This window comes from Saccostrea echinata, unplaced genomic scaffold, assembly GCF_033153115.1.
Source record: "Saccostrea echinata isolate AGI-Se365-2 ecotype Australia unplaced genomic scaffold, CSIRO_AGI_Sech_v1 ptg000023l, whole genome shotgun sequence".
NCBI lineage: Eukaryota > Metazoa > Mollusca > Bivalvia > Ostreida > Ostreidae > Saccostrea > Saccostrea echinata.
Genome location: NW_026889772.1, coordinates 5,495,097 through 5,509,944, shown reverse-complemented (window position 1 = coordinate 5,509,944; position 14,848 = coordinate 5,495,097). Strand labels below are relative to the sequence as shown.

The window sequence follows — 14,848 nt, the reverse complement described above, 5'->3', positions numbered from 1 at the left end:
AACAAGTTGATGAAACAAGAATTTCAGCAGTCTCTTTTAAAGTCATCATTTCATAAGTTCTATGGTCGATACAATGACCTTGTCAGCAAATACAATTTATCACTGAGTCAAATGTTGACTGACGTTTTTCATACTAATTGTTAGGCCATTATTTACACACTGAATTGTCGAAGGATTTTTCCGTTATTTACCGATCATGACAAGGAGCACACGGCGGGTGTGACCGGTCGGCAGGGGATGCTCACTCCTCCATGGCACGTGATCCCACCTCTGATGTTTTGGAGGTCCGTGTTTGCTCTGCTCCTATTTTGTATTAGTTAATGGACTTTGAGCTTGAATACTGTTCGTTATCTTCATATATTTCATTTTGAAAACTACGAGTAGACTTCTAGAGAAAAATATACAAAAAACAAAGCAAAAATAAAACAAAATAAAAACCCTACTGATTAAATTCTTTCACAGTTTTATAGTTAACGCAGATTAACTTTTACAGTCAGGTAAGTCATTTAAACCATCATACATAGGAAGTCAATCACAATTTTGAATTTGCAACATTTAGTTTAATCTCTGTCATCAGATGTAAGCCATATGAAACCCGAAATTGGGAGCTTTACGTACATTCGACTGGATTTTCTTTACTTTCACATTCTTCATGTTCTTCGGCCTTCATGATTGATACATTGTAGATAAAGGAACTTATACTTACCGAAAACTTTAAACATGATGACAATTAACACCAGCAAACTATCCATTTTAAGTGAGAAAGCTTTAAAGCGCGTCTCCTGAAATCTACTGCAATTGTTTTCTGATTTCCATCCGTATTTCTGCTGCTATTATGTGTTTTATTACAATTTTATTCTCTTGCCTGGCGTCTTAGGACATAAAGCATCCAGATATACAATATACCTTCTAGGAAATTATCATATTTACATCTTAGGCACCTTTTCATTTGCCGACGTATCGGGATTCTTAGGCTGCAGTGCCAAGGAAATGACAAACCTTATTGGGTTTTGTTTAAAGCTTATTGATGATACAGCAACCAGGAAAATAAAAAACAAATACATGTACTTAATATATAAAACTTTAATCACAATCCAAATACATGTACATGTTAAAGAGAACTTTACATATAATTATCTGAATATAGGTTGTTAACTTAAAAGATTTAATATTTCATTAAATTTGTAAATATTAGAGTATTAATTAACATCTGGAATATGGTTCGGCTTGCCTCATAATGCTTGGGTAAAGAAGGTATGTTAATGTGGTATTATATATATGTAACATGTTGTAAACTGTCCATCTAGTAAAATAAAAATTTACATATTAAATGCATTATTTAGGAATTAGAGCTAAATCATCAAGAATTGTTTTTTTTTAGAAAATGACTTTCAACTCGTAAAAACAACTGCTGGGAGAATGAAATAGAAGTGGAAACATTAAAAAAAAAGAAGGAAAAACATTATTTGAAAACATAAAACATAATACATTCTTTTATAAATATATGATTATGACATTCTTAAACATACATAAAATAATAGGATTTTTGGGGGTAAGAAAAAAACTTCGGATATCATAAGTGTGTATCGTAAACCAAAACACCGTCATCTTCCTCATCGTCAAAGTTTCTGATATTTTCATCGTCATGTATGACGTCTTCGTCATCGATGTTTACTGAATCACAATCACTGTCCGTGACATCAGACCGCTTTCTAGCGGATACCGAAGAATCAAATATGTCTCCGTTCAGATCACCAAAACTATCAGCTTTTGATAAGAAATTTGTACTTCCTCTGTAACTCTGTTTCAGTCTACTGTCGTTATCTCCAAGATGATGATAAACTTCCGGAATCGGCATAGATATACGCTTGAGAGAATGTTGCATTGTACCAGAAATCCATAACCTACCACTAGATTTGGATATCCGGGTTTTGATGACGTCATCGTTAGTATGTTCTATACTGGCAATGTAATGAGATTTATCATGGATATTGTGGACATTTGGGTCATTTTCCATTTGTGACAGATTTCCATTGTGACGCATAACCTTTGTTGTAAACGCCTTCACAGTGCGAGCACTGAGAGGGGCCTGAAACGGAAATAGTATACAGTTATGGAATGGGTATGAGGGAAATAGCAAATTTATGGTTCCCCGAGGGAGGAAACAATTTCCCGGTCGACAGGGGATGCTTACTCCTCGATGGCACCTGATCCCACCTCTGATGTTTTTAATGGTTCGTGTTTGCTTTGCTTCAAATCTGTATTGTTTCAATGGACTTTTGAGCTTGATTACTGTTCTTTCTCTTCATATTTCATACAGAAATTAATATAATAAGTGAGTTTCAAACAAGAATTGAAATGCTTTTTATTGTACTAGAATTTTGATGAGTTAGTTTGACACAAGAATTTACATTAGTTTGATACTGTAATTATCAGGATGAAATAGTTTGATACAAAAACCTAAATGATGAGTGAATCTGATACAAAAACTTAGTACATGATGAGTGAGTTTGATACAAGAAATTACATGATGAGTAAGTTTGTACAGGAACGTACATGATGATTGAGTTTGTTACAGAAACTTACATGATGAGTGAGTTTGATACAAGAAGTCATATGATGAGTGAGTTTGTACAGGAACATACATGATGAGTGAATCTTATAGAGACCGTACTTGATAAGTGAGTTTGATACAAGAACTAACATGATGAATTAGTTTGATACAGATGAGTTAGTTTGTAGAGGAACTTACATGATGAATAAGTTTGATACAAGAACTTACAAGATTATAAGAACTTACATGATTAGTGAATCAAATGATTAGTGAATCAGATGATGAAGGAAATCCACACAAGACCTTATATGATGAGTGAGCTTGATACAAGAATTCATATGCTGGTTGAGTTTGATACAGATTAGTGAGTTTGTACAGGAACTTACATAATGAGTGAGTTTTGTAAGGACTACCGTAAATCTGGAAATTTTTACGTCGATTTATTTTTGCGAATCTGGGTCAAAAAGCTGTACATTAATTTTTACGTTTCAAAATTTTGCGAATTGACATTGGTGCTAACATTAAAAAGCGCTTAAAATTTTCATAGCAATTTATAAGTTACGCACATGGTACGCTTGTACACACAATATTAAACGATGCCAACATTCAATAATCGGATTATAAATTACGCATGTATATACAATAAATTACGCATGTACATACAGTAAAAATTTTGTACATACAATACTAAACAATGCTAATGTTCAATAATCAGACAAAAATATTACAAGAGATAAAACATCTAAACTATTTAAATTTTTCATTACATTTTAATAAATCACGCTTGTGCATAAAATATATAAAACGATGTCAGCTTTAACTAACCATCAAATAATAACGTTTGTTTGCCTTTCTTTCTTAGAGAAATAATTTAAAAGAGACATACTGTCTGTAAAAACCATCGAACGATATTGAATGTAGTGAAGGCATTCTCACGCACGAATTATCACGGATAATTAGCTTGTAGTATAAAAAGGTTTCTTAAAATCACCACTGCTTACGAACACCTGTTCATCTTGTTAAAAATAGCAAATATTTTTTGTTTTCTATTTTTTTGTTGTTGATTTATTTTTAAGAAATATATTTTTGCGAATGCATTGCACGCGCAAATTTGCTAAAAAATTATCTACAGTAAAAATTTCCAGATTTACGGTAATATGATTGAGTTAGATTTATCCAGGAACTTAATTAATGAGTGAGTCTGATGCAGGTACTTATAATTTGAGTGGGTTTGACACAAGAACTTATATGATGAGTGAATGTTGTAAAAGAACTTTTATGATTACCAGAATTTTTGACAACATAAAAATGTTTCTTCCATAAAAATGGAATTCATACATTTGCACATCTTGTCATTGGTAATCTGCAAACTTACTTCGTTAAAAACATTCTGACTCTAATATATATGTCGTTTATGGATTTCAGGTCCTCCAACAATCTGTTAGAATATTCCCATGGGTACTTATTGTGCCCCATTATTGACAGACCTACTTTTGTGTTCATATGGGGCGGAGCTTGTTCCAATGCTTCTACATGAAAAGAAGAAGGCTCTTGCTGTGGCCTTCTATTCGATATTTATATATATCATGGACGTTTTGTCAATTACTATTAACAATTCACAGTATTCAGTTTCATTCTTACGCTAATTCGATAAATCCCATTGAACTTGAAATAAAGGACACCACATCTGTTTAATATTTGGATGTTTTACTAGAAAAAGAAATTGTGCCAACTAAGTAACAAGTAAAACTTATGATAAACGAGACGACTTTAGCTTTAGTATCATTGACTTATCTTGTTTAAGTAGCAGTGTGCCGATATCACCTGCGTGTGGTGTTTATGTCTCGCAGTTGATTCAATACACAAGAGCATGTTTTACACACGAACAATTTCTAAAACGATACAGGCTGTTGACAGTGGGTTGATGATGTAGGGGTGTCAAGAATCTCGTTTGACGTCAATATTTCGCATATTCTATGGACAATACGGTGACCTTGATTGTAGATACAATTTATCATTTGGTGAAAGTTGACTGATGTCTTTCGTACAAATTTTTGGGCCGTTGCTTTCACACTGAATTGTCTATACAGATTTTCCCTTTGCCCAACCATGACAAGGAGCACATGGCGGCCACACCCGGGTGTGACCGATCGACAAGGGATGCTTACTCCTCCATGGCACCTGATCAAACCCCTGTTTTCATAGATCAGCAATGGCTCTGCTCATAATTTGTATTGTTTAAGTGGACTTTTGAGTATTTTCACTGTTTGTTATCTTCACATATCATGATGAGAGAGTTTTATTCAGGAACTTACATAATGACTGACTTTTATTCAAGAACTTACATGATGAATGAGTTTGCTTCATGAACTTGAACGATGAGTGATTTTGATACAGAAACTCACTTGATGAGTAAATGTTGCATATGAACTCCCATAATGAGCATTTTTTTTTCAGAAACTTACATAATGAGTGAGTTTGATGCAGGAACTTATTGGATGAGTGAGTTTTGTTCAGGAACTTACATAAGGAGTGAATTTGATACAAGAAATTAAATGATGAGTGAGTTTGATACAAGAAGTTAAATGATGAGTGAATCTGCTACAAGAATTTACTTGACAAATGAGTTTGAAACATTAAATGGCGAGTGTGATACAATTACTTACATGATGAGGGAGTGTGATACAAGAAATAATATGACGAGTGAGTGTGATACAATTACTTACATGATGAATGAGTGTGATACAAGAAATATTTATGATGAGTGAGTGTGATACAATTACTTACATGATAAATGAGTTTGAAACATTAACTTACATGATGAGTGAGTTTGGTTCCGTTCAGTTTGTGTCGTTGGTGATAAAGAATGATGGAATCTAGATATGGATAAGGCTGGTTATCCATGTAATACAAATTATCCTCAAAGTTTATCCTGTGATGTTCCACCATGTCACTGGATCTGTGTAATATGGTACATTTTTTCACATTTCATTATATACAAATTCAACAGTAAAATCATTGACGGTTCAGTTAAACAATAATTGGAAATTGACATGAAATAAATTTGATGTCGCAGTTGTTTTACTATAAATTGTAAGACAGATTTGTTGGGAGTATATTTAAATTAATAAGTGTTCTTAGAATCAAACAAGAAAAAGGGAGATTACCTCACGGATAAATACAAATGGTCGCTCTCATAGTCCCGATACAGTAAATACGTCCCCACCAACTCAAACTTCAGGACACCCTCAGCATCCACACGACTGAATACGATAGCCGAAGATCTGAAATGACAAGTTCTTAATTTAAATACAGGTGTTCAACAGCTAGAAAATCTGTACTCAGGTGCCATTACCAAATGGAATTGCCATTTCTTTGTATATTTCTTCAAACACACACACTCACAAAACTGCTGAGCTCCGTAATTTTATTTGTACCTAATCTCTTTCTTGGTAAATATGTTCTCCTGTACAAGTAATTTCTCGTCAGATGACTTTTTTGATTTTTCTAGCCTCGGTTGAAACGAGGCTTTTGTGGAAAATGTGAGCAACAAAATGACGAGAAACATGAAAGATTGTAGACTCTCTTTATTCATTATTTTTAGCTTCAAATAAAAAAAATGGATTATAAAACTTTTTCATTAGTAACGAAAACATTCAAAAGTATTTTTTAAACTAGTATTTGATTATGTTGTACTCATTTTTGTCAATCCTTACATTTAATAATTATACTATGCACTTGTAAGCTTGACCCTCTTTGAGAGGAGATATATATAGGGATGGTGCCTGATGTCCAATCCAATAAAAGTATTTTTACATGATAAAATATTGGTTAGATTAAATATTTTAGAGCATTTTGTTAGCAAGATTGTACTGATTTGTTGGATATATACATGTTTTGGCATTTTTTCCTTCAAATTTTACTTTTTAATGCATATTATGATAAATCTCGCCCGCATTTACCTTAAATCAAACTCCTTTGAAAAAAAAACCAAAAAACAAACAATCGAACAAACAAACAAAAACATATGCTAGCAAAGGTTAAAGGACAATACTGGTACGTCAATTTCCTGTTCTGATAACCAGGTTTATTTTTTAATGAACCTCTTGACTCTGGCACTGTGAAATGATTTACAAAGGACAGCAATATGAAAAATGATGCATGTGTAAATACACCAACACTGGGTTTTAAGACAAATGAAGTTTAAATCCAGATAGATGATCAGAGTAAATAACAGGCAGGGTCAGCAGAGGCGTTTCCTTGTATTCCATATTACATTTTTCTAGAGATAATTTCTTATTGAACACGTGTACAGGTATACAGTGTACTTGTTAAGTGATGAACAGGGTGGATGAAGGGGCCATTTGATCATATTTATAGTTGATACAAGGATTAATGCAACAACAATTATACGCCATTGATTTTACCTTTTTCAGAAAAAAAAAAAATTAAAATCAGAGAAAACACGTACAACAGATAGAAGAAAAAAAAACCCACAGACGTATTTAAAAAAAAAAAAAAATTCTCCGTTTTTACAGACTCTGTTTCATCAATATTAATGTACATATTGCTTTCCAAAATAAAATAAGTGCATATAATATTATGCAATTTATATTAATTTCAAAACAACCTTATATTGTATGTGGAAATGAAACCCACGTTAGCTTTTATTCTATATAGAAAGGAATCTATTACATGAAAAATTCAAAACTTCGTCATGTAGCATCAGTGTTTGTTGTAAGTAAAAATCAATAGAATACATGCACATATATTGAACCAGATTTCATTTCATATCTTTAATCACAAACTAGCTCAACTTTCAACGATCAGAGAGAGAGAGAGAGAGAGAGAGAGAGAGAGAGAGGACTAACCTATAACTTGTGGTTGATGTACTTATATCTAACATACCTTACTTCCTTATAGATTTTGCGCAAAGAATTTACAGAATATCGTCTTATAGGAATTGCACCTCGACAGGATCCAAATTCTAACGAGATATACGCCATGTAATCACCAATAGCATTTCATTACTCCATATTCTTTATACAAAATGATCTTTACCCTCTTAGTGCAGAAGGACAAGCTAGAGATAAGGACATAGACCAATATTCAAGTGCCAAATTTTATTCAGGAAATAAGGCTCGGGTAAATAAACATATCAGCAAGTAGATTTAATTTAATTGCTGGGCATTAAATGGTCGATAGGGTACGGTCTGAGGACCGACAGATAAAATTCAAACTTTGTCAGATTTTGAGACTTTTAATTGGAAGGTTGATATTTACGAATACGAGTCTGTATCTCCATTTGAGGCATTAAAGGCTGTTTGTTAACTACCATGGTCATATGCACATGAGGCGAAGATGTATTCTTTTTGAATTGTTAATCGATATAGGAAGATTTATCAGAAGAATAGCTAGAAGTAACAGCTGATATGATTCATACAATGATCTGGTACAGTAATTGATTTGGATTTTATGAAGAAAGTACGACGCTTAGTGCTATCACGATGGGCGTGGCAGAAAAAATGGCTGAGAGAATATTCTGCCATTTTGAAGGATATTAAAAAAAAGGCAAAGTTTCCAGATAATTCTTAAGATATATCTAATAGAGCTTTCCATATTTACAGAAGACATTAATGGATGTCTATATATTCTGATTACCTACCTGTATCTTTCTTTCTGACGTTCGTTAATCGTCACCTGTTTACTGATGCCGAAGCCCATGCGAAAATAAAATGGAATTCGCCGTTTATTTTTCACAATCATGGGCGACCTGTAGCCCAGAACCGACCAAATATTCTGATACCCAGTACTAACACGTGGAGTCCTCACATGTGTGTTTCAGATAGTGTATAGCACTTAGTAGAATGACACCTTGGTCGTCCGATATTAACATTTATGATGCCCTAAAATGTTGCATGCTTCGTCTTGTCCCGTGGTTTATCAAACACCCGAAAAAGAATATTGATTTCTTAATATAGAAGTAGGATACCTTTGATAATTGTCTCTCGCAGGCAAAAGAATTTTCAATCGCTGTTATCAATATTTTCACCGGAAATAAACGTCCATGAAACTCTGTGAAATATGAGGAAAATTTAAAGAATGTTCTCCATTGAAAACGACAGCAAAGATGACAGAGAAGATGATTTTCTGAAGACACCCGATAATTTCGTCCATTCAGTAAGAAAACAATTATACCCTCGTGTATGTCGTAAAAAGTATGAAAATATGGTAAAAATACGATCAGAAGTCGACAGCTGTGTTGCTTGTTCCGAAATCGATCACACGACGAGGAGGCATAAGATTTTTCCAGGTAGATGGGCGCTATCAGAAAGTATACCGTGTCCATGGAAGGTGCGAAGGGAAAACATTTATAATTCATAACCTTTTGTTTTCCATTTAATTATAAATTAAGGCGGTACGGCATCTTTATTATTCAAGTTCTATTCAACAGACTCTTAATTACTGCACTATGCATGTACATGGAAGAGTATAGTTTGTCAATAATTCAAAACTGAAGTGTAGTCAAATGCATGATATATGCTAATTTAGGGAGTTTGGAACATGGCCGTAGGAACCGGGGGGGGGGGGGCGCCCCCCTCCAATAATTTTGCCGATATATAGATTACTATAGAAAACATAGTTACTATATGCTTGTGCCCCCTCAATAAAAACGTCTGATGACCTTTTTTTCTTCTTCTTTTTTTTTTTTTTTTTTTGCTTGTCAAGGAATTTTTGGTAGTTGATAGTGCCCCCTCAACTGAAAATGTATGGCTGTGCCCCCCCCCCCCCCCCCAAACTGGAATTGCTTCCTACGGGCCTGTGGAAGCCACATCAAGGCCCTGTTTGTGACGGTACTTAAGTCTCTTTCTGTACGTACATGTATTGTCGTTGAACGTATTGTCGTCAGCAACAATATGCACATATCTTCACTGCATGTATTGTCGCCGATGTAAAGACGAATAATGACCCCCCTTTTGTCTGTAGAAAATTAAAACCTGCATATGGTACCCTACGTGAAGAAAAATGATCCCCTTGGAATAACGACCACTTGTAGATTTTATTAGAGATATATTTTTCTTTTTGCTTAAAAAGACTAAAGAATTATAAATCAAAAGGTTTGTGGGCGAAAATGTTCACCTGATGAAGATACATGGATGATATGTGGGTCTCATAAAAATTTTCGAATAAAATGATGTATCTATATGATAAATTGACAACATTAATCGACTTCAATCTACACTATGTGAAAATGCTTCCAATTTGATTCGACGGATTTGGCAAATGTAGATTTTTTTAAATTAAATTTTCCCTTTTATATTCTACAGAGAGAGAGAGAGAGAGAGAGAGAGAGAGAGAGAGAGAGAGAGAGAATTGTTTATATTGTCTATCTACCGGTTAAGCAAGTTGCGTTTCAGTGCCTATATTTTTAAGTCAATGATTTTAAACGTGTACATGCTTGTGATTTTCGGACATACAGCAAAGGTATCTTACAATTTGAATCAGAAGAATTGTGGTATGCTGAAGATACTTTTGGTATATTTTCATTAAAACCGAAAGAAAAAGCATTAATTAACTACTAGTATCCATTGCATATTGGAAGCAAAAATGGAGATGCAAGCAATTTGAACCTAAACTGCAAGTAAAACTTTCACGAAACCCCAGAAACCTAAAAGGAATGGAGTAAAAAAAAAAAAATTGATCATGCAGATATCCATATCTCGTCCCAAAGTGCAAAACATCAGTGTGCTTTATACATTTATTATATACCCATCAATTTCCTTGTTTTTGTTACTGTTAATTTTACAGAGTGTGATCCGACTTTCCAGATCACCACACTGTGGTTTTCTGAATCCATATCACCCCTCTCTGAAACTGATGACGTAGTACACAGATATATGACGTTTTTATTCTCGCGCATCAAAAAGTTCCTTGACAAAATGGTTTGTTTAATGGATAAAAGTTATGTAATTGATACAAAAAAGTTTTCCTTTTATTATACTTTGCTAGTTGTAAAGGGGTATATAATAAATTTATCATTATAACAGTAACTTGATCCGAAGAGCCGTATCACGTCTCGTTGACAGGCGCGGATCATCAGATCAAACTCGACGCTTCGCGTCTCGTTTGATCTGATGATCCGCGCCTGTCAACTCAACGTGATACGGCTCCTCGGATCAAGTTACTGTTATAATAATATATATGTACCGTTCCTGATTTTCTGGCTGCTCTCCTTTATCAGAGGAATGATAAGTCTTATATAAAGAAAACACACCAAATCTGTTCGAACAAATACAGGTATGTAATTCGCTAATTTGTCCTAGCAAACACATGTATCCAGTTCGTCGGACAATTCCGATCAAAAACAACTTGATCTACTTTCTCCTGCCTCTCATGTTTAAAAGTTGATCTACTCATGCTCTAGTGTACCAAATACGTTAGGAGACTAAAACGCTATATGCAGGCGATAGTGGAAATTTTGCTACATAAATACATGTAAGAAGTTGGCGATAAAAAATCCTATTCGGAAGTCATCCCTTATGAAAGAATGATAAATTACGAGTAGTAATATTTTTTGGCCTTTGTTCTACTGAAAAATAAAGGTGAAAACTTTTCCACTTGTTGCTTTTCTTACCCGCTTATCGTTCTTGATTTTGTGGTTTTATGACGTCACAAGAGCCCACTGACGTAAACAGAGCATTAGACTAATGTATTTCTACCATATTTTTATCTAGTTAATTTAAGCTATTTTTGTAAATGTAAATGTGTCTATGTTTTCAGGTGAGTTATCTGATTTCGTAGTTCAGTCAATTCAGTTTGAATGAGTCGTTAATAAGGCACGGCAACTCAAAACGGGGGCTTTTTATCGGAGGATGATCCTGATGGATACGCTTAAATTAAGCTACAACTTCGATTACTTACTCTGCATCAAACCTTTAGAAACAAAAAAATATTTCCCTGTTTAATACACATATACGACATTCCAAAAGGATTCCATCGTCATTAAAAAAAAGTTAATAAGTCGTTTTTTATTCCAAGAAAAATCGCATAATGCAACATAAAATAGAATAATTTATTAAAAGTGACCTTTTCTGATATGAATAAAAATTTTGATTGAGCCTATAATATTCTGTTAAAGAAGAATATGACACTTATATGGGGAATATCCCTAATGTGAATCCCCAAAATAAACACGAGGCCGGTGGTATTGAAGTCCATGATAAGCGTGAACCACTGAAAATGTCAGCGTCTTTGAAGTTTCGTTTTCCCCGATCCGAAACACACATATTGCTGTAAAAACGATATAGAAATAGAATCCCTTAGTTTATGACATGATCTTATTCTTCTATAAAAAAATATATATATAAAGAAGAAATGTTGAGCCTAGACCAAATGAGATTGTTACGATGCCGATACTTTGTGCAGACACGGCTTGATTCTACAATATCGAATTTTGAAATAATCGGTATGTAGTAGTAAACAGTACAGTCCGTGATCAGTTTGCAAATCCATCCATCATTTGCGAGACTACAATTTTAACATTAATGTCCTTTTTAACAGATGATAAAACTTTTGAAATTATATCCTTTACAGAAAAAAAACATAAATATAATACACACTGGAAAAATAAACAGGTTTGTATACGATGATAAGTATTGATCTTTGATAAATATTTTAACAAATTGACTGGAAAGATACCTACCTTTTTCGTATTTTATGTATTAAGAGGCAGTCCACCAGAAAACCAGGCAGTATTGTATTAATAGGCGGCACATCGAATGTGACGAAAATTTGATATTTTATTGAAAACGATATTAATGTAGTCCATATGGAATAATGTAAGTAAAGATTTGTTTGAAAATAGCTTTTTTACTAAAATATCTTTTTGTTTTGTGTTTTTGAATTCCCCTATATAAACCATTGAATGTAGGTCGGACACAAAGAACTGTAAATTCTAATACATTTTCAACAGATCTATAATTCACTCTAAACTAAATCAAGAAATATTTCATCTTTCAATTTAAAAAATAAAATCAGTGGGAAAAATATTTTTAATAGTGGTTTTCTTGCAAAGTAGACAGTCATTTTTATGAAATTCTGTGATGCAAGGGTTATCTCCCGTAGCATCGGGAAATTGGCTAAACATCTTACTATCAGAACCCCTGTGAGATATTTAGAACTGATACGCTAAAGAATATCGTTCAACCAAAAATAATTGGTTTATTTTCAAAAACGGAATTAATTTTCACCTCCAAACATAATATTTAGTTTAAAATTTGCTTTATTATTCAAGTTGAATCCACGTTTCCATTGATGTATAGGTGACGTCAAATACCTATCTAATATTGCGTCACAATAGTTGCAAATATTCCGCGGAAATTGGTAAATTTATGTAAACGTGCAAAGAAAAAGATTTTTAAAAAAGTTAAGTTAAATAATTTCTCTTTTCTGTACAATTACTTTTCCGAGTGCATTAAATAATATCGTAATCCAGAATTTATTTTATTCAAGGGCGGTGCCTCAGCTATAGATGTTTTAAAACAAGTCAGTATTGATAAATAATTCTATACATGTACAAAACGTCTTTACAGTAATCATAATAGGATTAAATTGTTTTATTTTTTAAATGAGTTAATAGCACATGGATATACTGGTATTTTATAATTCCTAAAAATAATTTTTCTAGTGTAATTTACTATGAACATTTCTGATAAAACTGGGATGTGAAAAGATTAAGAATTATTTCTTTGTATTCAGTAATGATGAATATTCCAGACTTACGCAACATTATATTCAGCAAAGTCGAGATGTGCACTTCATGAAGTGTTGTTAATACTTGAATATGTTAACTTGTATGCAGTAATATCAAATATGCCGGCAGTCAGCATTATACGATTGCTCACGATCGACTGTCGGACCGAATAAGTTTTAGCAGTTGTTAGAACGGAAGTACTCGTCACATCCCACTTCACTAATTAGCAATAGTTGATTACAATTAGTGTCGGTGGTTCAGATTCTGTTTAGACTTTAATTAAAACTGAAATAGAAAAAAAGTTATAGAAATCTATAAATTTACTACTTAATGAGGAAAATATTGCCAATACTACTGCTGGACGCCCCATGCACTTCAAGCTGACACTAAAACGGCAGATGATTCAATGGAACATTTTTTTATTTTCGTTTTTATAATTTGACAATTGTTCCACATATCCTTATACTTTTATATGGAGTTACAACAAGTCAGTAAATTTCCAAATAGCTCATTATTATCAAACCAGTTACAAAACGGATGCCGCCCAGACGAACCCCCCCCCCCCCCCCGCTTTTTTTCATGCGATCATTTCTGGGCTCTATTATCATGATTATATGTATGTAAGTGTTATTTTTTTTTTCTTATTTATTTCAAATTATATTTCTTAGAGCAGGAAAATATTCCTTAATATGATGAATGGATGAAAAAAAAAATGGATTAAAGCCGAGGCTGTACACATAAAAAATACTAGCTGGATTAAAGTACGTGCATGTATAATTTCGCCACTGCAGGACTTTTTTTTTTAAAAAGATTTTCTTTTTATTCCAGATAATTAAAAAAGTTATTTTTCTTGGAAAATGAGATATTTTATTAAGCTTAAAATTTGCTTTTAATAGTTACATGAAATAAATATTTTATTAAATAGGTGTATATCAAGAAATCAAACAGATGTTTTACAAGTAATTAAAAAGACTTTCATGGACCTGAAAAATATTTAGTAATTAAGATATATGTAATCTATGGATAAAATCATCTAAAAACATGTAACTCACAGGAAAGAAATAAAATACAGACATATTCTTATGATAAAATACAACGAAGATTCAATTTTAGAAAATATTTCTAATTTTTAATACAGAAACCAATCCCGATTGAAATACAACCGATCCCGATCGAAATTAATGCAAAATTATTAAGTAATCAAATTAATGGTAATTGCCACCTAGAAAACATGTTTAGAAATAAATCAAGTAATTTGTAAACCATATTAAAACAAAACAACCGAATTTCTTGATGAAATCATAGTAGTTTTCTTCTTTATATAATTCCGGTCGGGATCGGTTCAATTTGGATAAATTTATAAAAAGTAGATAATTTGACGCCTCTTATTTCTCTCAATATACCTGTTCCCACTAATTTTTTAAATTGATTCAACAATTTGTACTTTGTTTTCATAATAACATGAGGAGAAAGTTTTGACATTTAAATGTATTGGATTTTAGAACGTAATGAAATTGGATAGTGAATTCATTAAGTCATTT

General features: G+C 32.9%; 1 protein-coding gene across 1 annotated transcript; it reads right to left on the bottom strand.

The window, feature by feature from the left end:
• Positions 1 to 1,448: 1,448 nt before the first annotated feature.
• Positions 1,449 to 8,764, bottom strand: LOC133191102 (uncharacterized). Its single transcript, XM_061326793.1, has 4 exons — positions 8,220 to 8,764; positions 5,722 to 5,838; positions 5,372 to 5,513; positions 1,449 to 2,089 (listed from the first exon to the last, which is right to left on the bottom strand). Exons 1-4 carry the CDS (start codon positions 8,318 to 8,320, stop codon positions 1,574 to 1,576), a joined length of 876 nt encoding a protein of 291 aa, XP_061182777.1. The 5' UTR covers positions 8,321 to 8,764; the 3' UTR covers positions 1,449 to 1,573.
• Between the last annotated feature and the right edge of the window lie 6,084 nt (positions 8,765 to 14,848).